General features: G+C 44.8%; 1 protein-coding gene across 1 annotated transcript; it reads right to left on the reverse strand.

The window, feature by feature from the left end:
• Positions 1-5,397: 5,397 nt before the first annotated feature.
• REELD1 (reeler domain containing 1) lies at positions 5,398-14,816 on the reverse strand. Its single transcript, XM_026042599.1, is given in 7 exon segments — positions 5,398-5,682; positions 5,684-5,821; positions 9,033-9,096; positions 9,823-10,132; positions 10,824-11,002; positions 13,168-13,390; positions 14,600-14,816. Coding segments are annotated over 7 exon segments (1,416 nt in total).
• Between the last annotated feature and the right edge of the window lie 7,144 nt (positions 14,817-21,960).

Here is a 21,960-nt window from a genome sequence, read left to right on the forward strand (position 1 = left end):
GGCGGGCACCGCTGCTCCCTGTGTTCTAGCTGCGCCGGGAGTTGCCGTCAAAATGAGGGCTCTGCTGCGCTGCGCGTGGGGCGGAAAATGTCCTCGTTGCCAGTGGGCTTAGGCTGTCACAAAAGCAAACGAGAAAGCATGCAAGAGCGTTTGCCCAGGTGGTTTTACCTCTGTGTAGGGGAGCAGTCACAGTTTTATATTCGTTTCTTTCTTGTTGGAAAAGATATGTGGAAAAGGCTTCCCTAAAACACCTTTAAAGGCACTTAGGAACTGTGCATTTGGCGCTCGCCCATACCGTGGACATGTGTGCCTTACAGCAGTAGTAGTGCCACTCACCTCCATGATAATTATCGAGAAGATGATTAATTTCTTGTTTTTGGCCAAGATACAGCGTTTTATACCGGCYGCACTGCCCACTTCATTGGTCCTAGGTATGAGAGGAATATGCAGTGCTCTCCCCATTCTGTCACAGATTGCTGTGTCTTTAACCCTTCTCAGCACATTTCAGCACAAGGGGTTGATCTGCCTGCTGAGTCTATTACGGAAGTAGATCACGGTTAACTTGTGTGACAAGTAGCGTTTGTGCTACATTAAGCACTGGGAATTACTGGTGACATTTTGCTTGACTGGGTTAAATATTTTTCCACTTTGAGCCATGTGTTTGCATAATAAAGATCAGCAAGTCACATCTCCTATGTTTCTCTCTATGCCAGCAGCCTAATGTCCTTGGTACCTGGACATCACTTCCTAATGTTCATCAACATACCCTGATATACAGCAAGTCTGATCTTTGACTTGCCTTTGAAATAGCAACACATTTTCTCAACAACAAATTATGCTTTGACATTAGAAGGTGGCAATCTGTAATGGATATTGCAATCTGAAGATTCAAACAGACTATCTGTGATCTTTGTCCTTAGCCCAGTAAGCTGGAGTCTCTCTTTCCTCCTACACATTATTTGATTGTAGTATATAACCTTGGGATGTACTAATAATCATTAGTCAAAGCTGATATATCCTTTATGGACCTGCCCAGCTAAGAAAGGGAGGTGTTCTCTAGAACAGCAGTAAATCAGCAGAACATGCACTTAAATATACAGTAAAATGTGGTTTGAGACATGATCCTTCATACATCATATAACAAAATGCTTTGCCGAGAGAGTCACACATAAGCTAATGAGAAAAGAGTGCTTTTGAGATGAGATTTGAAAAGGGGAAATGATTCAGTGTCTGGGAGGGAGGCTGGGGAGAGATTCCAGATAAGCTCATGGCACGAGGGTTATTGCGACCCCAGTCCCAGCCGGAGAGCCGGGAAGGTGCTGCTGCGCCGCTCCTGGACGTGATGTGGTGCCTTGGAAGAGGCCATGGGAGACAGAAAAGAAAGGAAGGGAGCAGTACAGAGCTGCAAACCTTTGAAGAGCCCAGGCCTGGCGACTTCTAGAATAAGCACTGAGACCCTGGCAGAGGCGATGGAGAGGGTCTGGGTTACCAGGAGGAACGAAGGGGCTATTCTGCTGTTTACCAACTGGGTAAACAGTTCACTGRCGGTCACTTCTTTGTCATTGCCATTTTGCTGTTAAGCAGCTGTCTTCTTGCAGCTGAATGTTGCAGGAATCCTTGGAGCATCTCCTCATCCTTTTACAGTTGTTTCTCATTGTTATTTAAATCTAAGTGAATAAATAACACGTGGGTCTGCAGCTCAGCCAGCAGACCAAGGGGCTGCCCAAGGCACCAGGCAAGAGGCACTGCTGGGGCAAGGAGGAGGAGGGATGCGCGTCCCTYGCAGGGCAGCCTGCGTGCCATCTCCCTGGGAATGGGCAGCGTGTTTCAGTCTCTGGGTTTCTGGCCAGAGAAGAGCGGCCTCGTTGCTTCGGCTCCTTTGGCCTTTCTCTCTTGGTCTGTGTGGTGTTAAGTAGTTGCAGAAACTGTGCCAAAAAAGCCGGCCAAGCCAGCCAGCCAGATGTCCATAATACCTGGGGCCTCATCCAACACTGCTCTGTGGAGAGCATTGCTTTTATGTGAGAACAGAGCCTGCCGTGCGTGGTTAGCCCGAGCTTGCACATCCCTGGGGACCACTACAGTGGGCCTGCTGGTGCGGGCAGTAGGTTTTCAAGCAGGGACAGGCACACGAACCCTGTCTTCAAAAAATGTTGATGRAAGAGCTCCCATTTACTTCAGCAAATGAAAACTACCTCCCATGGTCTTTTGCTGTGAGCCCTGCCTGCCATTTTAGAAATGACAAAATTATTCAGTGCTTGTCCTTTTGCTTACTGGTGGCAGTCATGACCAGCTCAGGAAATGCCTGCAATGACTAAACCGTGCTTGAGGTCGGGTGCTTCGCTTAGTGCAGCCTCTGCACCACCTTAGTGTATTGGAAAGGTGCTGGTCTCTGATAACTGAGGTTGGGTCAGGATCTTTAATAGAGGAGATGCGGAGGCAGCGTAGCAGGAGATAACCTTCACCTCCTAAGCAGAGAGGAACACCATTACACAAGGACTTGATGAAACCGATTTTGTTACCATGAAAAAGTAGTGGGAAGCAGTAATGGTACTGCACGTTCAACAGGCAAGACCGTTGGATTTAGAAGCAGTGATTTGTGAGCAGTGAATATGGAGCAGAAGGAGAGCAAAGGTAGATCTGTACAGTAGTTAGCTTGAAAGCAGTGCTTATCTCTATAGCCTTTTTTATTTTTTTTTTTTTAAGAATGGGTGAAGCATCATAACTGCATCTGAAGCCTTAAGCCCTAGGAGTGCATTGCTCAAATTGTGTTTGATGTCAGTGTGGTTGATGGTCGGAGGGACTTAGAGTAGATGTGCCTTARACCTGAAAGTGAGCTCCTTTTGACACCTTTTGTCAGTACTTCTGACACAAAGCACTGTCCCTTTGCTGCAGGGCAGCAGCCACACGCGCCTGGCTGGCTACTTCAGGCTAACCTGCCCTGGAGGAGCCGGGATCTTGCGCTCCTGAAATAAAGCCAGGCGAGCATCTGTATTTGGGACCTACAGAGTCATGCATCCAAAGCAGAAAAAAAAATTCTTTTACTTGTCACTTAGCAAGTAGTATAATAGTTTTTTATTTCTCCTACATCTGTTACAAACATAAGCACAGATTATTTAAGGCAAGACACTTAAAAATGTGGGGTGTTTGACTTGCCTTTTAAGAAATTAAACAGTGCTAGTGTTTTTAAAGGAAGAGATAAAATCTCTGTCCTTCTTGTCACAGCGACTACAATAAATGAAAGATCATTCAGAAGTCCCCTAAAAAATACAAGCACTTAGTTTCTTATCCAAGTCCATGAAGTACAGAGGAGAGGGGTGCCTTTAGAGCTCACTGTTACTGCTTTTACTACTAATAATGCTGAAACTGTGTAAGGTTAGCAGATGGCAGATTTTGGCCCAGCATAGTGTTGAAGGGCCACTATCCTAATCAAGTATCTCCACATTGCAAACTGAGGCTGTCACTTTCTATAGTCAACGTGGTAAAAGGTAGTTCTGAGTTATGGGGAAAGCCCTGGGGAAAAGAAGGTTGCACTTTGAAAGCTCTACCAATCTGATAATAACATTAAACCTAGAGATAGTGAGAGGGGACATAGGTGTTTGTAATTTATTTATAAGCAGCTACATGCATCATAAGAAACTTTTTCAAATAGTATGTGATAGTTCTTTAAATATTTAAGAATTTGTTGACCTATTTTCTCAGTTAATTAGGAATTTTTGGCTGCATTAACAGTGACTTGAATGCAGTTTGCTTTATACACTAGGTGCTGCATTGGGTTACAGCAAATAGATTTCTTTATGAAGTACAATGACAAAGGAGGGGCACTCTACTGTAAGACTTGTACTTGGAAACTTAGAGGCTTCCTAATAGGTAGTACTCCAGCTCATTGTTTTGAGTTCTGAAACACACATATTTCTAGTTACAGCATTGCCTCTGGCCTTGGTTGTTCTGCAATGGATGGACCCTGGTGCAGCTACCCATCATCTGAAGCMGCAATAATAAAGACCACTAAGCTCCTCTCTGCAAGCTGCATTTGTGAGTACAGTTTCTTTCTTTCTCATTTGTTTTGTCCAAGGCTTCCTAGGCTTAGAAGTTGACATGACAGAAATTAGGCCATGTGTGAACTGCGAAGTGTCTCATCACTGATCRTGGTTCAAGAATATGGTAAAAACTGAGCTCTTTTTGAACATGGAAATCTCTATCAGCAAAAGAGGCACTATGTTACTCAAACTGCAGATTTGACTAGATCTTGCTTATGGGATGATTATGSTCTCTGGAAGGCTCCAAAATTTGCATTTCAAGAGGATTGTTATCAGCGCTATTTCTTGCTCATTCAAAACTTCAGTAAAGTGAACCTTTGCTTTCTACACCTCCTAGTATTTGGAATGTGCCAGGATTCTTCCTGTTTTCCAAGGCCCCCCTGCAGAAAACTGCAGGGTCATAGAGAAGTTTGGACAGGGATGCTGTTAACCTACCACCTCGCTTTCGCTGAGCRTCTCTGGAGTGACCTGGGAAGGGTACTGCTCAGTGTGTGTCTTGCACACAGTGTTACTGAACTGACTTGAAGTAAGAGACAAAGTAAATGCTGGCCGTTAGGCTTAAACAAGCTTCCTCATCAGGTGCAAATGGATGGGAAAGGTTTTCTTCCATTTGCACCTGATGAGGAGACATGTTACTCCCCCAAAAGCGAGTGTCTGACGCCCTGTGCTTCTTTTCCAAAGATCAATTCCACAGTGTGAGGAACACCTGCATTCCTCGGATCAATGTTCTGCTCTAATGAGCTATTGCTTTTGTTTTCACGTAGGAACCTAAAATCCACTGGCAAGTGTTTTGTGATCTGAGAAATATCAGATGCATGCAATCAAATGCATAAACTTSTAAATGACAATGGTGGCTTAAATCAGGGGGTTTTGGTTCCCAGAAAGGAAAGGAAATCATAGCACTAGAAACTTTTGCTGAGATTAAACAGGACACAACACCACAGTGCAGAAAATTTTCTTTTTTTTGGCTATTCTCTTAAGACAAAAGAGGAAGTGTAATAGCTGCAAAGACACAGTTAATGAGCAAATGTACAATACTAACCTTGGTAAATGTAACACCCAGAACAATCTATCTACTTATATTTTCCTTGCAGCTGTAATTTAGATATTTTGACTAATAAACATCTCTCTCTGAACTCACTGCATCTGCACTATACCCCCCCCCCCCCCCCCCCCCCCCACCCCCCCCCCCCCCCCCCAATGCATATCCACACCATTTCCTAGGTGGAATGTTTACCTATTGGCTGCCTATACAGGAGATACATTAGTGCCTCCTATAATCTGTATTAAGCATTAGTTACATTCACCTGCACAAGCAGCAGGCTCACCTACATAGCGCTGCTTTCAGTGTTGCGGGTGTCTAGATCACGCCCTTCTTCCCGCTGCCGGGCGGGCTGACCCAGTTGTACTCGGCCTGCACCAGCACGAAGCTGTTCTCGCGGATCCTGCGGAAGTGCAGCATCTCGCCGCTTTCCCGCACGGCGATGACGGCCGGSTCCGGCTCACTGAAGGTCACCTCTGTGCGCCTGTGGCAGTGCTGGGCACAGACACAGCGCAGCCCGGCCACCAGAGCCAGGCCCAGCACGGCCGTGCAGACGAAGAGGATGCCGAGCTGGGCTGCTATGAGGCGAGTCCCCCTGCCGGAGTCTGGAACCTTCCCCGGAGCTGCAGACTCGGGAGCTGCTCTGGTCACTGAAGCCGGTGTGTTCCCTGCCACCTCCTCTCTGGCCTCCTCCTCCTCTTGGCCGCTGGGCGCTGCCTCCTCCGGCTGCAGCGCCATTTGCCTGGAAGCTGACGACAGGTTGTTGGCAGAATCCCAGTTGCGGATCTGGGCAGTTGCCACAGTGGTTTCAGGCAGGCCAGTGTGTACATATGGGGCAGAAGGAGAAGCTATTGCATATGAGGAGGTTTTTAGGACAGCCCAGTTTGCAGTAGTCACCTTTGAAAGYAAACACAAAACAAAATAGCCAGCAAGGCAGTAGGAAGGAGATCAGTTAGATTTTTGTCCACCAGCAGCTTCACTGCACGGTTCAAATCTATATTTCTCCTTCAGGTGTTACCCTGGCCTTAGAATAACCCTATAGCTTTTATGAAACAAAGTAGATTCAATGCATCTCCTTCCATATCACAATTGCCATGGGAGATGAGGCACTGGGAGGTACTCCTATAGGCACAAGGTAGAGTGTGTTGAATGGGAAGAGATGGAGGGCAAAGATGAAGGTCACTGCTTAGCATTAGAAGTCTGTAGCTCCCATTGCTGCTGTGATGGCATTTTTCACAGACATCACCATCATRCACACACACACATACACACACACAAAATTACTTAATAAATTCCTCCATTCACTGATGCCAGAGTCAAGCTGAAAGGAGAGATGTGATCTTTCCAGCCAAACTGCWTGCTTAGGACCGCAGTGAGCCTGTTCCATTCAGTATTGCCCTTCYGAGACACTGGCCCGGACCATGGAGCAGGGACACCTAGAGGGCTTCAGAAAACCTTTGACACAGGTCTTTTGGGATTGTCACATAGAACTCTCCCCAAAGACTGTCTTGCCTTTTCAGTCTGTTCAGACAGTCTGAAATCTGCTGCCTCTCAGTGTTGTCTAACTACCCATTACAGTGTGAGTTACTATTCTTTTTGCTTGTGTGCATTCCTTGGGTTCTGCTTGGTGCCAGGCACCTTATTTTATCTGCCAGTTCTGTAGTCCAAGCTTTGCTTACAGATATCATCCAAAACCAACTGTGAGGCAGTCTTATAATTTAGGAGGCCCTCACCGAATTTTCCACTCCCTGCTGTGCACCTGAGGCCCAATCCAAACCCTGTGAAATGTAGCAGAGTCTTTTCTTTGGCTCCACTGAGATTTGGATGTGGCCCTTAGTAGCTGGCTTCTCTTCAGCATGTCCAGCCCAGCAGGCCTTTTCACACATCTATTAATTACACCAGAGAAGCTCTCACCCGCTACTGTCATTAACAGTTTCTAAATCTTGCTGGGAAGCCAGTCTGACAGGAGCGCAAAGCGGAGGTAGGAACCCTGGCAAGCTGTGAACCAAGGTAGGGGAAGGTCAGAGCAGCCTTTGGGGAAGAGACAATTTCAAAAGAAAGTGAAGGTGGTAGTAAAGAATAGGCAGCAAATAGAAGAATTTCAGTGGTTGGTCTGTAAATTGTAAAGTAGCTGGCTGGCAAAGTTAATGTTGCATCTGTATGGATTGCTTGCCCTAAAAATGTGAAGGTCGCATTGTAGGGATATACTGCAGGATTGGGGTCTTAAGTATAGAAAATAGAATTTCCTTGCCTTAATTGGCTCCTTTTTTTTTTTTTTACTTCTTTCTTTTCATGTCTTATTTCTCAGTATTTTAATTTTGCAATGCTTTTCTGGTCTCACTTAGGGCAGTAGCTCTTCCTTTCCTTCAGTCCTCTCATTTCTTCACTTCTTTCTCAGTAGTTCTCTCTCATTCTCTGTTGCAAGGCCTTTTCCTCTTTTATTTTCTGGACTGTTAACCTCTCTTCCTCCCATGGCAATCTGCAACCCTGACATAGCTCTGTATTTTTCTTCTCTCCATCCTTTGCCTATTACACTGCCCCTACTAGCATTGTTTCCCGTGTCTCTAACCTACCTCACTTTCTAGCTTCTATACAAGYTCCCATCTGATTAATGCTGTTTGTCTTCTGCTTTCTTCCCTTCTCTTGCTGTCTTTTCCCTTCTCTACCTGATCTTCAGCAGTCTGTCTCCAGCCCATGGTTCCTCCCTCAGCAAAGCCACCCACTCCCCCAGCAATGCTCTTATTTTACACCTCTCTGGACCTCCCCATGTTGCCCTTCCTGGATGGCTCTCGCCAGCTCGCCTCTTCTGCCATCTCCAGCCATTGCAAGAGTCTCAGGCTGGTGCTCACCTTCACTGCCCACAAACYTGGCATCCAGTAAGTTGCCTAGCAGTGGAAGGAGGGAAGTTTCCCCTGAAAGGGGAGCTTGCACCTGTACTGTGCATCCCAGGAGAGAGTCACCTCCAGGGCTTGTCCAGGAGGGTCCCAACCAGTGAGTAAAGCAGGAGGAGCAATGTTAGAACAAGACATCAAGTGCCCTACGGGCYCGAGGCCATTCTCACTCTGCCCTGTTTTCACAGGGCAGAAGCTGTTTAGACCTTAGCGGTCTCCACTATGATTTACACCAGGATAAATTAGGAGAAAGTGACAAACTGTTTCTGGGTTTGCACCTTCCATGACAACTAAAGGAGACATTAGGCTTTTCTGTCCCTGAACAGCAACTTTCTTAGGCCTCAAGTAAGAACAATTTAAATCCTGTAAAGAAAAAGGTAAATGGTCTGAAAACAGGAAATGGAGCTCCCTAAATAATATCAAGCTGGTTTGGAAGTGCTGCACTTTTATGCAAAAGTACCTATTGAAACTGTCTGCACTTTGTGATGTGTGTTTGTGTGAGCACATTAAGGAGCATGTTTTCTTCTTATGCATTTCGGTGCTTAGAGAAAGAGGAAATTATCTTAGATGTAGTGTAAGTTTTAGTCTTCATTTACAGAGCAGGCACACACTGACACCGCAAATAGCTTTGAGCAGAAATAGATGTTTAAAACTTTTGCAGAAAATCAGGTTTTAAAGCTGTGAGGAGAATGTAGGACTATCCTGTTCACAGATTATTTCAGTCTCAAATGCAAATTTCCAGCCTGGTAATATCCAGCAGCCTATAGTTATGGTCATATCTTCATCCAGAGAAGCTCTTTTAGATTGTTTCCATAGTGGGGCTTTTAAATATCCAGGCAGCAGGGTGAAAGGGAAAAAGACATATATATATATATATATATATAAAAAGAAAATTCAATTAAAATTCAGCAATTAAAGTTTTTAACTCAAAGTGGTTTTAGTCACTTTTGACACCTACAGACTGCTTGCTGCAGTGATTTAGTAGCGAAGCTTTTCAGGCTTTTCACGAGGTCCCAGCCATTTCTGTYGCTGGCGGGGCACGTCCCGCTGCGCGGTGCTTACCTGCCCACCTTCTGTGCACGTCACACACAGGGGTGCTCTGGTGGTGCCAGCAATGCTTCGTGTTCTAAAATACACAGACAGGAAAGACAAGGTTAATACCTTTGTCTATCACTTCAAAAACAAACTAACTAACTAACTAAAACCACAAACCAAGACTCTTCTGGGAACACAATCTATTTTGGGCACTTGCTAGAATAGCCTTGTGATACACGCAATCAACACACACCATGCAGAGCCCTGTTTTTACTGTTTTATCATTTATTCCCATACCTGTAATTTACATCCCGAGTTTAAAGCACAGCATGAAAGTCTGCACAGCCCTGACCCTCAAAGACTCTTGCATCGTCTTGAGGATGAGTAGGCATCCTCAAGCCAAAATTACATAATTGCTTTAAATTCTTTCTTTTCCCTGTAGATGGAGGAAAAGTTCTGCTAAGTAAATAATTTCTTTGAAACTTTGTACCTGTTTTTAGGAAAATATTGCAACCATCAATTCTGATTTTTTATCATATTTTTCTAGCACCTAGTCTGAGAGCGTCRAGAGAACATTTGCTCTTTGGTTGTTTTGCAGTAGTGTCTCACTGTCACTGTCTGCCATGCGCAGTCTCTGAAGGATCATTTCGCTAAAGCTGAGCAAGGAAACCCCTTCTCACCCTCCCCCAGAGCCACGAGCCCCTGCCTGCATGGACCCTCATTCAGCCACACTGAAACTAGTAACAACTTCCTCCCTCAGCACAGAGAACAGCTCTTCCCCCTGTGCACTCTGCCTCATTTGCTGCTCGCACAGTACCCGGCATAGGGGCTGTAGCTGGTGAAATAGTCTTGGAGGAGGAAACTTGGTGAAGCGCTYGTGAGGCCGGGTTCTTGGAAAGCAAGTGATGGCTCCAGCCCTTGCCCGCTGAAATTGCTGCTTCCTCCACTGCTGCTGGATGCAGCCAGGGCCGCGGCATCCAGCAAAGCCTGAGGCAGCAGCAGTGGGTCAGCAACAGGCTGTGCTTGCGTCCGCAGCGGCGCTTCTGCCGTGAGGGTGGCCGCCAGGCCGGCCGGCCGGCTGTGTGCGGGCAGCGGGGAGCCGGCGGCTGCAGCGGGAGACGTGGCACCTCCTCAGGCACAGGCAACGTGCAGGGGAGAGGAGAGACACAAGTCAGCTCTTTCCCCTGTTTTGGCTGTTTCGACCCCCACGTGGTGCTGACGTTCAGTAGTGAGGGTCGGAAGAGTAGKTTTTTTTTTTGCATCGCTGGATTCTAAGTAGCGACCCAGATGAAAAGGAGCAAAGCTCACTGCCCACGTTGTATTCATGTAAAATAGTTAAAACTCAGACTTGGTGCTATGCCAAGAGTGTTAAGAAACATGTCAGATTTTAATAAGTCTAATTCTGTAGAGTGTTTTATTCAATCGAGGCTGTATAAATACTTATAAACACATGTCTGAAGGATAGCCTCATTCGGAGAGGAAATTTACTCACATATTTAGACAGTATTGCAAATTGCAYTTGCTTGTCTTTGGGAACTGAGGTTTTAAGTACAAGTAGATATATTTTACAGTATTTTAGAGTATGTCATCATAGCATCATAAGATATAACAATTCTGTTTATCCATGTTGGTACCCTCTTTGGGCTGTCAGTGTTACCTTGAATTCTGACACATGTCCTCGCTTCAAGGAGTTCTTCACAGCCACTGTGGTCTCACCAACAGGGATGTGTGTTAAAAGGGCCTCTCGACCAATTGTGTACAGCAGTTGCATGGGCTAAGCTGTCAAAAAAGCTTTAAAGAAGCTGTCAGAAACCAAACACCTACCTTTGCTTGTCCTACCTCCTACTTGTGGGTCAGTGAATTCTTGCAAGGGTGCAGGTGTTACAGTCTTGGCCGCCTTGTGTCTATCAGCAGATGTTTTGTTTTGCACTTGTTGAGCTACAGTGGCAGATTCAATCTTTGTCCAGTAAACAAAGTATGACTGGACTACAGATATGCTGTTAAAAATATAATTATGCAAGGATTTACTCACTCTTTACCATTAATAAAACATCAGAACATTTAGCTAATCAAAAAGAATGCTTTAATCTAAAGGCAGAAGAGGTGCAAAAATATTTTAAAGGGTTATCCCGTCATACATTTTATATTACAAATAAAAAATAGCAGGTCCTGTAAGACAGATACTGAGCAAGGGATCACTCACAATTAAGATCAGTCAAAAATGTGTGGGAACTTTAATGAAAAGAAAGCCCTTATATTTGCTGTGTTGATAGAAGTGCATTTGGAAAACTTTGAATAGCTCTGCTTATAATCTTCTGTAGGCAAGGAGACAACTGTGGTATTTACTAATTAAAAGAAGTCATTGTAACTTGTACAAACAGCAGTATAGGTAGAAAAAAATGAGGGCACTCTCTCTTGGCCCTTTAATATGTGAGCCAGCCTAACACTCTGCTCTTTGTCAGGTGTGAAATCTGCATTTTGCCAATCTTTAACCATTCATCCTGACAGCCTTATTTAAGCTGGATATTTGTTGGAGAATTTCAGCTCAGATGGCTCAGCTATTTCTGCAAATGCGATAAAGGGAAACCAGCTCCGGTTTTCCTTTATTAAACAGCTCTTCCGAGCTTCTTAATTCTTAAAAGGAATTTTCTCAGATGCTGTGACACAAGTTTTGAAAGAAGGATTTACAGTGTGCCTGGGGAACACCTTTGTTAGGATGCGTCTTCTGCTATTTGCATTAAATCTGCCCAAACTCTACCAGCTGATAAATAGTTGGGGAGGGGAGGCACCCCGGCCCTGCACAGTCCCGGTAGGAGCACGGTGGTCCTGGGGCTGCTGCCGTGTCCTGGCCTCGAGCCGCGCTGCCCCATAGCGCTCTYGGCCCTGCAGGGTCACCGTGGTGGGACCGCACGTGGTGGCAAGACCACGGGCTGGAGCAGAAAGTGCTGCTTCTCCTGCCCCTCTGAGGGAAGGGGGCCGGCAGAACCCCCGCAATGTACAAGACCTGGCAGCCAGGCAGGAGGCAGAGGGGATGGACAGAGAACCACTGCAGAAAAATGAAGGAGAAGGGACGAAGATGCCAGAGCAGGGGCACCGTCACATGCAGAGGGAGGAGGAAATGGGAGCTGGCTTCGGGGAGAGGAGAGAGCAGGGAGGAGAGGGTGTCCCAGGGTTTGCAAAGAGAGCAGAGTGGCCAGTGTGGAGAGCCATGGCTTGGCCTGGCGTGGAGAAAGGGGAAACACTSTTAGAAGCGACTTAAGGGGTTCGGAAGACAGGGAGGGAAGAATCAGAGTGTGTGGCTGGAAGCAGATGTTGTTGGGGTTGGGTTATTTTTGTTTTAGTTTTGCACATTTTAGTAGTATTTCTCCAGTGTAAAATAATGGACAAAATGGGCATGCTGAGAAGAAACATATCTGTTTCAATGAATTTGTGTTGAATCACAATGAGATGCACAAACCTTGCGACTCACCAGGAAGCTTTTGTTCTGGGGAGCAGCCAGGGATCTGGCCAAGCAGCTTCTGACTGGTTTTTGTGAAGTCAATACATAACAATATCATCTCATCCAAAATGAAAAAAATGACTGTGCTTCCTCTACAGCAGCCGGTTAGAAAATTTTAACTCAATTCCAAGAGAGAACCAAAATATTTGGACAGTTTGGCAGTTTGATGCAGAATAATGAGGTCAGTTTTTGACTCAGTGCTTGCTTTCTCTTATTACTTGGTTTAAAATAATAACTTTGTGAATAAATCTGTTTATATTTAAGATTTAAAAAACTCTAAATACAAAAGAAATCACAGAAATGGTATGCAACATTGCTGCCTAGGCAGGGCAGTTCTGGGGGATGTTATTTAGGAAGTCAGACAAGTGATCATGGTTCTCTCCTTAGCCTTAATATTTCTCTTTCCTAAGCATTTAGGCTGTCTTCTTCTGGTGTATTTATTCTGAAAAAAGTACCGACCATGTAAGTAAAAAGGAGCACTACCCACAGATAAAAAGGGCAATTTGTATACCAACTGGGACACCTTTGTAGCATTTGGTAAATATTTAACTATATGGGATTCAAGATATATTATCCACTATGTTGGACAGGTACAATGGAAAAATAGAGCCACCTTTTTAACTAAGAAGACACAATTCTGGTTAGGAACCAACATGTGCTTACAAAAACTTGATGTCTCCAATGGGTTGGTCTGGTGCTTTCCACACAAAGGACAAGTTTCTTTTCAGGGATTTGTCGGAGTGGGTGACAGTATCACCATCTTCAAAACAACTCAGCAGTTTGGAACCAGGAGGAATAAAAACGAATCTACCAGCAATTTCCTCATTAGACACCTTGCGAGCTTGAAGTAAGAAACCCATAAAATCCCGGCTGCTCCTCACTGTCACTGCAAGACAAAATATGGCATTTGAAGCGATTTTTGTCATAGTTTAATTGTTTGCAGTGAAAATTTCATTGGTGCCACTGAAATCAGAAGAAAATGCCATGTAAAATAAAAATCGACCAACTTTGTCCCTACAGCCCTTCTTGGACATGCTACGTGCAGGGGGCTAGATTTCTCTCTTGTCTTTGTAGCATGAAATTACACAGATGTTTTGCTTGAGTCTTTTTTCCCCCTCCTTGATTCTAAGCTGCTAAGCAGATTGTTTTACAGAATGCAGTCATTTTAAAGGAGGTTTGGATGCCACACTGCATGTGTGCAGAAGATTGTATAGTGTCCTTGGGGTGGAGTTAGTTTAAGTAGGAGGGAGCAGGCAAGTGGCCACCCTGCAGAAAGGTAGATCTCAGATCTGTCTGCTTCTTCCCCAGGTGCAGCAGTGCTGGAGAAAGTCATCCTGCCCACCCTACTGAGGAGTCAAGGTCGTCACTTAGACACTTCCACGCACTGTGAGGAGAGCTGGTCGCTGCCGGCAGCAGCTCGTGCTGTCCTTGGGAGGCGTGGGAATCAGACAAGGGCACTTACCTACCTTCCGGCGGTGCTTCTCACGTGCCAGTGCGTGTGGTGAGTTCCTGTGTGATTGGGACGTGATGAGATGAGTGAAGCCCACCCAAAGTATCTAAACCTATCAGCCACAAACATTCAGCCTGCAACATGGTGAACACCTGGAATCAGACATCATCTGTCTTAGAAACTAAGAAAACTTAGACAAAGAGCCTGCAAGCAGATTGTGATCCTTTCAGCCTTTCCAGTTGCTGACAAAAATGCCCAGGCTATCCTCATCTAACAGGTGGAGAATCTCTGCGATTACAGTCATTTCCATGTGGCAAGAAATAGGGTACATTTCCACAGAGCAGTGCCATGTGAAAGTTACCCTCTTCCCATCCCTCACAGAGATTAACGCCATCACCAGAGATTAGTTATTGTGTGTTTCTTAGATGCATTCATCCATTCTTTAAATGCATTTCATCTTAAATAATTGTTCCTTTGAGCATTGACCAGAAAACTTTGTTGCTGAGCACACAGGATTTAGAGTCAAGGCTGAATGTGATCTGAATATCCATCAGCAAAACCACCACAAGGTAGAACCAGTAACTAACGGATTTAGGGCTTTTCCCCTGACTTTGCTAAGTTATAAAATTAGTTGTTGTTCCTTACCTGGTACCTTGTCGCCTGGGAGGAAGGACATATTGGTATGAATAGTAACATAGTTGTTCCTGGGACTGTGCAGCTGAGCTCTCATGTGCTTGGGCATCATGTCAGTACAGGCAGAAGGACTCGCTCCGTGAGAGAACGCAGCCACATGTGAAATCAAGCACAGCATCATGCATGCCCATCTGATGATAACTATGTGGGCTTGCCTTCCATCCTCCATCTTACATCCGTAAAACAACAGGCRAGTTAACTTCAAAGCAGTGACTTCTGATGGCTGTAGTCCACAAGTGTGGCTGTCACCTTTGAATTAGCTGAGCTCCACAACAGCCTTTCCTACAGCCCTTAAATGAAGGAGAATAAATGATCTCTGTGACACATGGTGCCTCTCTGGCAACCCACAGATTTCACATTTTGAACTAAATTGTTGAGGCTGGAAGGGATARACCCCACAAGAGAATGCATTTCTTGTGAAGTCATCTGTTGGGTGAATAGCTGAGGCGTGTTTGCTCTAAAAATTTTTGTCTTTTTTAGCAGAAGAGAAGGCTCTGTACTGACGCGCTCACAAGTCAGCCCCCTGCTCTCTACCATTCCCTGCCCACATATACAGCTGGCTCAATGGGGAGAGAAGGGGGAAACACCCGTCCCTCAGATCCACGGAGAGCAGAGCCTCTCCATGCTGGCGGGCAGGCAGGGACAGCACATGCTGTGTCCCTTTGCTCGCAGCCACGTGCGGGAGAGCCTGTCCCTGCCCTGCGCCACGACCTGCGTGAGCACGAGCGGCTTCCAACAGCCAGCGCTCCRCGTCCCAGCGGCTCGGGCTGACTGCTGCCGCCAGCATGTCCGTGGTAACTATTCTACCCGTATTTGACATTCCAGCAGCATTTTAGTTTGTCCTTCTCTGTCAAAATTCCTTGTTGATTATGAGACATCAGAGACGCTATCTTTGAAACTAGCGCTAGAAGCCTAAGATAAACATACAGCCATTTTGGCTAATGCTAAAATTTCTTCTTATTATCCAGTATTTAATCTGTGGAAACATTTTTCTTGACATTACAGAAGTTTAATAATTTCTACATGACAGGCCTTTAGTATCTCTCAGATTTGGTGGCTGGCACAAAACATTTGCAGATTGGATGGATGGATTGGATTTTATTATTCCTGTTTTTCAGTACACATTTGAAAGCAAAGATGAAGAATGATCGCAGAGTATTTGTTGTGAGTGGTAATGTGAATCTTAAAGCAGGTGGTATAGCTTTTAATGTAGCTTTTTCTAAAATCTTCTTAATGTTCAAGTTTTCCTGGCTTAGATTACCTTACTCTCAGTCAATAACTCGATGTAAATAAATCAAAAGAAATTAGACTGAGGAGGTCTAGCTTGCMCATCCGTTTATATCACTTATAAAACTTGCCGGCTGACTCTCTGAAACTGCCACTGCGCAKGAAACTCTCTGTTCCTGGCCTCAAGCAGGGAGCAGATGGATGCAGTTTACCTGTCTGCTGTGCAGCATCATCCCTCCGATCAGTTGCATGTCAGAGATGCTCGTGGGATTCAGAGGAGCCATCCCAAAACATWCCAGCCGCTGCAGCAGAGGGCAGAGGAAGCCCTCATCCTCATGGAGTCAGCCTACCCCCGGATACACCTCACTCTCCCTAGTGGGATGTGATTTCTCTCAGGAGCTCATAGAGGTGCCTCTGAGCAGCCCCTTTTGCCTGTGGAGTTGCCCAGCAGCAGCAGTGCCCCCCGTGCCGAGCACTGCGGAGCAGGGCTGAGGGCTCGGGCTGTGCCGCCTTACCTCGCGAGCGCTCCGCCGGCGGCCCCGCTGCCCGCAGCCTGCCAGGGAAACGTCCTGCCAGCGAAGCTCGTCTCTTTCTCCTCTAATGAGAAGGGCAGCAGCTGTTACTGCTAATACCCGGGACTGCAGGAACTCTCTGTCAATGCCCCAATCCAGCCTTAATCGTATTAGTTTTTGTCTTATATCCCACCCACCCCCTTTTATTATCTCCAAGTTTACGCAATGAAAATGAAGGCAACTAGCAGAGGGGCAGTGCTAAACCATGGGTTTTGCATGGGGTACCCTGAAATTCCTTTACAGCGGTGCAGCAGGAGAGGACTTCTTGTGCCCTCCACCCTCCGCTCATTCCCTCTCCTACATCTTCTGTAGCTGAAGGTTTCCAAAACAAAGCCAAGCCCCTTCCCTGTGGCAGTCTGTGGTACACTCGGACCTGAATATCTTATCCCTCCTGTTTACCTGGGAGTTATTTGACAGTAAAAGCAAAATTCTGCTAGAAATCGTTGGACTGTGCATCGTGCAGCAGCCATGCCAGGAGTAACCGTTAACATCTGACAAAGCCACCGGAGCCGGGAAACCCTGTGGAAAGCTGCCGCCCTGTCCTTACTTCACCCCTTTGTCCTCAGGTCACTGATAAGAACAATGGCTACCCATCTTAGCCAAAAAGCTGGGAAACAGACACAGCTGTATGCGTGCTGTGCATGGACGTGTGTAAACATCTGTTCTGTATGCCAGGGGGAAAGCAGTGTGCTAATAAAAGAACTGTTTCGTTGCTTGCCGACACTGAATGTTGCAAAATCAGGGAGGGCGTCTAATTCTAACTCCTGGTGCGTCGCTGTACCCCAGGCAAATAGATGGAGTAGAGCCACTGGATCTGGAGATTAGCAAAGCTTTCTTAAGAAGAGAGCAAGGGACAACAATGCTTAAGGACAGGGTTTGTGGGCTGCTTTGGGCACTCTCAGATGTCTCTGTGACCAAGAATGGCCGAGTATATTTGCTAGGCTGGAAAATTTAGAACTTTTCACATACGTGGCTTCATCCACTGCTGTTCATGCCACTGCCAGATGAGGTGCTGTGAGGAAYTTGCCTGGGACTTCTGCTGGAAACTAAAGGAAGACTTGCAGAAACCCCTCTATTAGCAGTGCTCTCACTCATCTTCCCTAACCTATAGGCTGTGTCCCCAAGCAAAATAAGGTGCTCTTTGGTTCCAAGATATTAGCCCTGGCAGCCCATGTATCATTTGTTTAACTGTTTCGAAAGTATGTAAGCTGGTAGCAGAGGTCTGCTCTCAGGAGACCTCTCCCCTCTGCATCTCAGGGAGGCCTTAAGTCTGCTGAATTCCAAGATAGAAAGCTCTTCCTTGCATGCCCCCTCTCTTTTTCACCTTTTCTTTTTTTTTTGCTTTCTCTTCGTTTTTCTTTCTTTCATTCCTTACAGAGAGTCTTAGTTTTAGTAGTTGGTTGGGGGGAGGCGGGCAGGGAAGAAGAGGAAGAGTTTGCATTATTGCTGCTATTCTAGTTTACCAGTATCCGTATTTTATGTATAAGAAATGAGTACATTCAAATAATGCTATATTAATGAATAATCCACAGGCTTTTGTGGACTATTCCTTATTAACCAATTCCTAAGTTAAGTTTCCTTTGCTTTTAATTCCAGTGTAATGCAGAAGCAGTGCCAGACCTCTGACAATCTGTAGGGGAAACATTTGAACCCACTCAAYCTGTTGCTGCCATTCTGTTACAGAGCGATGAGACCTGAAAATAATATTCCAGGTAAGTGTCTGTTTCTGAATCACAGCATGGTGGTAGAGCACTGCCTGGTTTTCTTCAGTTGCTGCTGTGCACTGAGAAAAAGTTTTCATTATGTAGTTTCCAGTAAGGGCAATTTCTCCAGTGGTTTCTACCTGAGGGAAAAACCAGCACACGGAGAGCGCAGAGCCCAAAGCAGCAGTGTCAGGCATTCACCTCTAGAGCTGCTACTCGAGGTCAGTGCTCGGCGCTCAAGGTCAGCTGTGCCTCCAGCTCACAGATATGGGGAGAAAGCAGAAGAGCTTCCAGCTAATTAGATCCAGAACCAACCCAGCTGTAAGMGTGCAGGATGTAGCACAACACGAGTGTTGCTCTGCTCGCTCCTGCAGCTGGAGCTAACGGCTGCACGCTGCCCAGCAGGTACTACAGCTATCCCAGCATCGTTCCAGATTAGCTCTGGGATCACACAGTGCTGCATGGACACAGCTCTAATTGCTGGGCTTATTTGAAATAGTCTTAGGCAGAGTTCATCCTCACTGCCTGCTCTTAAGCCAAGAACTCCGTGGTTTCAAAGCTGCAGCCAAACTAAATGTTACAATCATCTTCCACTTACAGATGGAAAAATCCTGTCACAGTCATTACTATGACATGAGCACCTATCAGCAGCCTTGAACTGCAAGTTCTAATGCCAGATGACAGGCATATGTTTCCAGTAAGAAATACAGTCCTCTCCATAGCCTTTGGTTGCATTACCCAACAGGACAGCATTGCCTCAGCCTTTTCTGGACAGAGCTTTGACCTACTGGAGTCATTTGAGCTCAGCCAGGCTCTGCATATCACTCTGACAATGGGGCCCAGACACAGACAAGAAAAGATCACATGTCACTGCTGTCACTAGAGAGAGTTTGGGCTTTTTTTCTGACATAAATTTCTGTGTGCGTAGGAAGCTGGCATGGAGAAGGGGATAGGAGACAACTTACACCCTGCTAATTGTTTTCTCGGCAGTGTTTGTGTAGCAGATTTCTAGAAGAGAAGAAAACCCGCAGCTGAGGTTTTAAAAAAGYATTAGTGGAAATAGTGCATGCTCTGCAGTAGCTTGATAACTGAGTTAAATGGTAAATCATGTTACTTGAAATTTCACCAAAGTAGTGCMCAGGAGGATTGCAAACCAGTAATATTCCAGGCTCTTTGATGCACAAACTTTCTCCTGCCTACAGACTGCTTCCACATCTCAACACTCCAGGTGTGCTGCAGCTGAGAAGAATGTGCAAAGCAGACATGGATATAAGCAACTCCATGCTGTCACGCAGAGTAAGTTGGTTGCTTCACTTACAGCTTGAGAAACTCTTTGATATTGTACCGTAGTCAGGGTTGTTACCAATAAGCATTTCTTCCTGGTGAGCCAGAAGCCACCTCACTCCTTGAAATGATGTTTTGAATTTAGAGACAAAACAAGAGGACATACTGATCAACAGGTACAGAGGTTGGAGGTGGCCTCATGAGCCTCATTCACTTAAAAATTCAGCCTCCAAATCCTTTTATTTGGTACCATAGCCCACACAAGTCAGGGAATGTTTACTCCTGTCCAATTTCTCTGCCTCGGAGAGCCAGTTGGGCACAGGCGGCTCAGGCTTCAAAACTACTGGCTCTGCAATTGATTTGCTTGCAGAAAGGACAGCGAGCTGGAACCAGCCGCAGGCATGGGCTGGCACACTGGAGATGCAGATGTTGCTTTGGTACCATCACTCAAATGCTCTWACACTGTCAACTTGCAAATGTGTCCACACATTTTTGACTATTGTGAACAATGCAGCTTAAATCTACAGTTGTCAAGCTAASGGTATTGCAAAACCTGTTTTCAGAAATGGGTAATGAGCCTTAAGACTTAATGGGCTATAACCATTACAGATTATAGAAGTGGATTCTCAGGAACTATTCTGTCATTTTAGTGACATCAAAAAGAAGAATTCAAATGAATAATGTAGAGAATTCCTTCAAACTAGGAACCAGGTGGCAAACAAAAAAAAAGTAAAAGTAAGTAAAAATGACTGGTCATTAGAGCATATGCCTTTAATGCAAACCTTTCCTAGCATGCTCTGCTCCCTTTATAWAGGGGCAGCCAAGGGTGCTGTAGTCCTTAGTAGTAACCTGACTTCTGGTTGTGCAGACCCCTCTACCACCCAGTAAGTAATTAGTCCCTTCCTCCTACCTTGCTTTCTTTTGTGCCTGTAGAATAGGGTGCATTGTTACTCCAGGCCAGGCTTTTGTGGAAAGAGATGCAGCTTAGTTTGCCTTTCCAATTTTGAATTTTGTGAGAAACTTTCCCACTGGATGGGGGATTAAGCATATCCAGAGTTACTGTTCTTCCTAGAGGCGGTCTGAACTGAAAGTTTAAAAAGGGACTAGGAGGGGGGCAATAGTTTTAGGTTCTGAAGTAATCTCATTGCATGAAATTACTACTTAGGTACAGAAATGCAGCTTTATTCTTTGAACTGCATGTGATTTCTTGTTTGATAATTTTGAATGCTCTTTTCTTGTTTGATAATTTTGAATGCTCTTTTCTAAGACAAGTGATTTATCCTACAGACAAGTGCTTTTAAGTTGTTAGGAATGTGTTATGTTCAGCCCTGACCTAAACATGCTAGATACTTTTCCAACTAACTATGATGTACTCTCTGCTCAATCTACAAGGAAAACTGCTTTGTACACAAATACTGGGGCAAAAGCATTACAATATGGTAAACTAAACAACATGAAGGGCATGAAYATGAGGATTTAATACTATCTGTGTGAACATGGGCTTTTAAGAAGAGTTAAGAATACAGAAAGAATATAAAAAATGTTAAGCMTCTTAAGTATAGAAAATGCATGCAGTTACTGTTAGTCCTTCTTCCAACAGGAAAGGAATTTTATAAATTGAGACATTTTTAAATATTAAGCACTTTTGAAATATACTACTTTCATGTTAAAATATATATTTAATAGGATAGTTTGTCTCAAATGTTGAATACTGTCTACAGTGTCAGAATGACTTACAGCTGGATCTGTTCTGATCCAGAACATTGTTTAAGCTGAAACCAAATCTAAAAGCCAAGTTAAAGAAATCYAAGATGAATGGATCTAACCAGCTTAAAATGAACTACCTCCAAACATTATGATGCCTAACTGACTATTAAATGTTCACTTCATTTAAACATAGGAGTTGAAAATTGAATTAAGGCTTGCAATATGTACATAAAGGTTAGTGATTGTGCAAATCGGACATATTGGTTCTGTTTGTTTGCCTTTGAAATTTAAATGTGAATTGTAATGGTTCCTCTTTAACATGAAATTTCTTATCCACCTCAAAAGGTGAGTAGTACCTGATACATTTTTAAACACTGAAATAATATTGCCTACTACCTTTGTAATCTAGATTACATTAAAAAATAACATTTGAATTAGAATATTTACAAAGTTGAATGTTTAACATGGGTGAGTTRACCATGCATCTAGATGGTGTTTCAGAACTACTCTTCAAATCAGTAATTACAATTGAAAGCACTGCTGTGACTAGGGCTTGTATAAACACAACTGCAGCTAAAAAAAATAGGGAGAATAAAGCAAATGCTACACAAAATATGTAGCCYTAGCTGGGTAGGTGGACAAGGGGGAGAAAGGTGGAGGAGAAAGAGAGAAAGAATAAACAGCATTTACTCTTAAAAGAGGGAGTAAAAGGAATCACTAACCTGCCAGCTGAACATAAGATGACAAAACAAATGAAAAATTGTATGCAGCTCTTGGAGGCACATCTTTCTCTTTAAAAAAGAAATCAYTTATAGAAGAG

This window comes from Nothoprocta perdicaria, unplaced genomic scaffold (assembly GCF_003342845.1).
Source record: "Nothoprocta perdicaria isolate Ctin4 unplaced genomic scaffold, notPer1 scaffold_31, whole genome shotgun sequence".
NCBI classification, from domain to species: domain Eukaryota; kingdom Metazoa; phylum Chordata; class Aves; order Tinamiformes; family Tinamidae; genus Nothoprocta; species Nothoprocta perdicaria.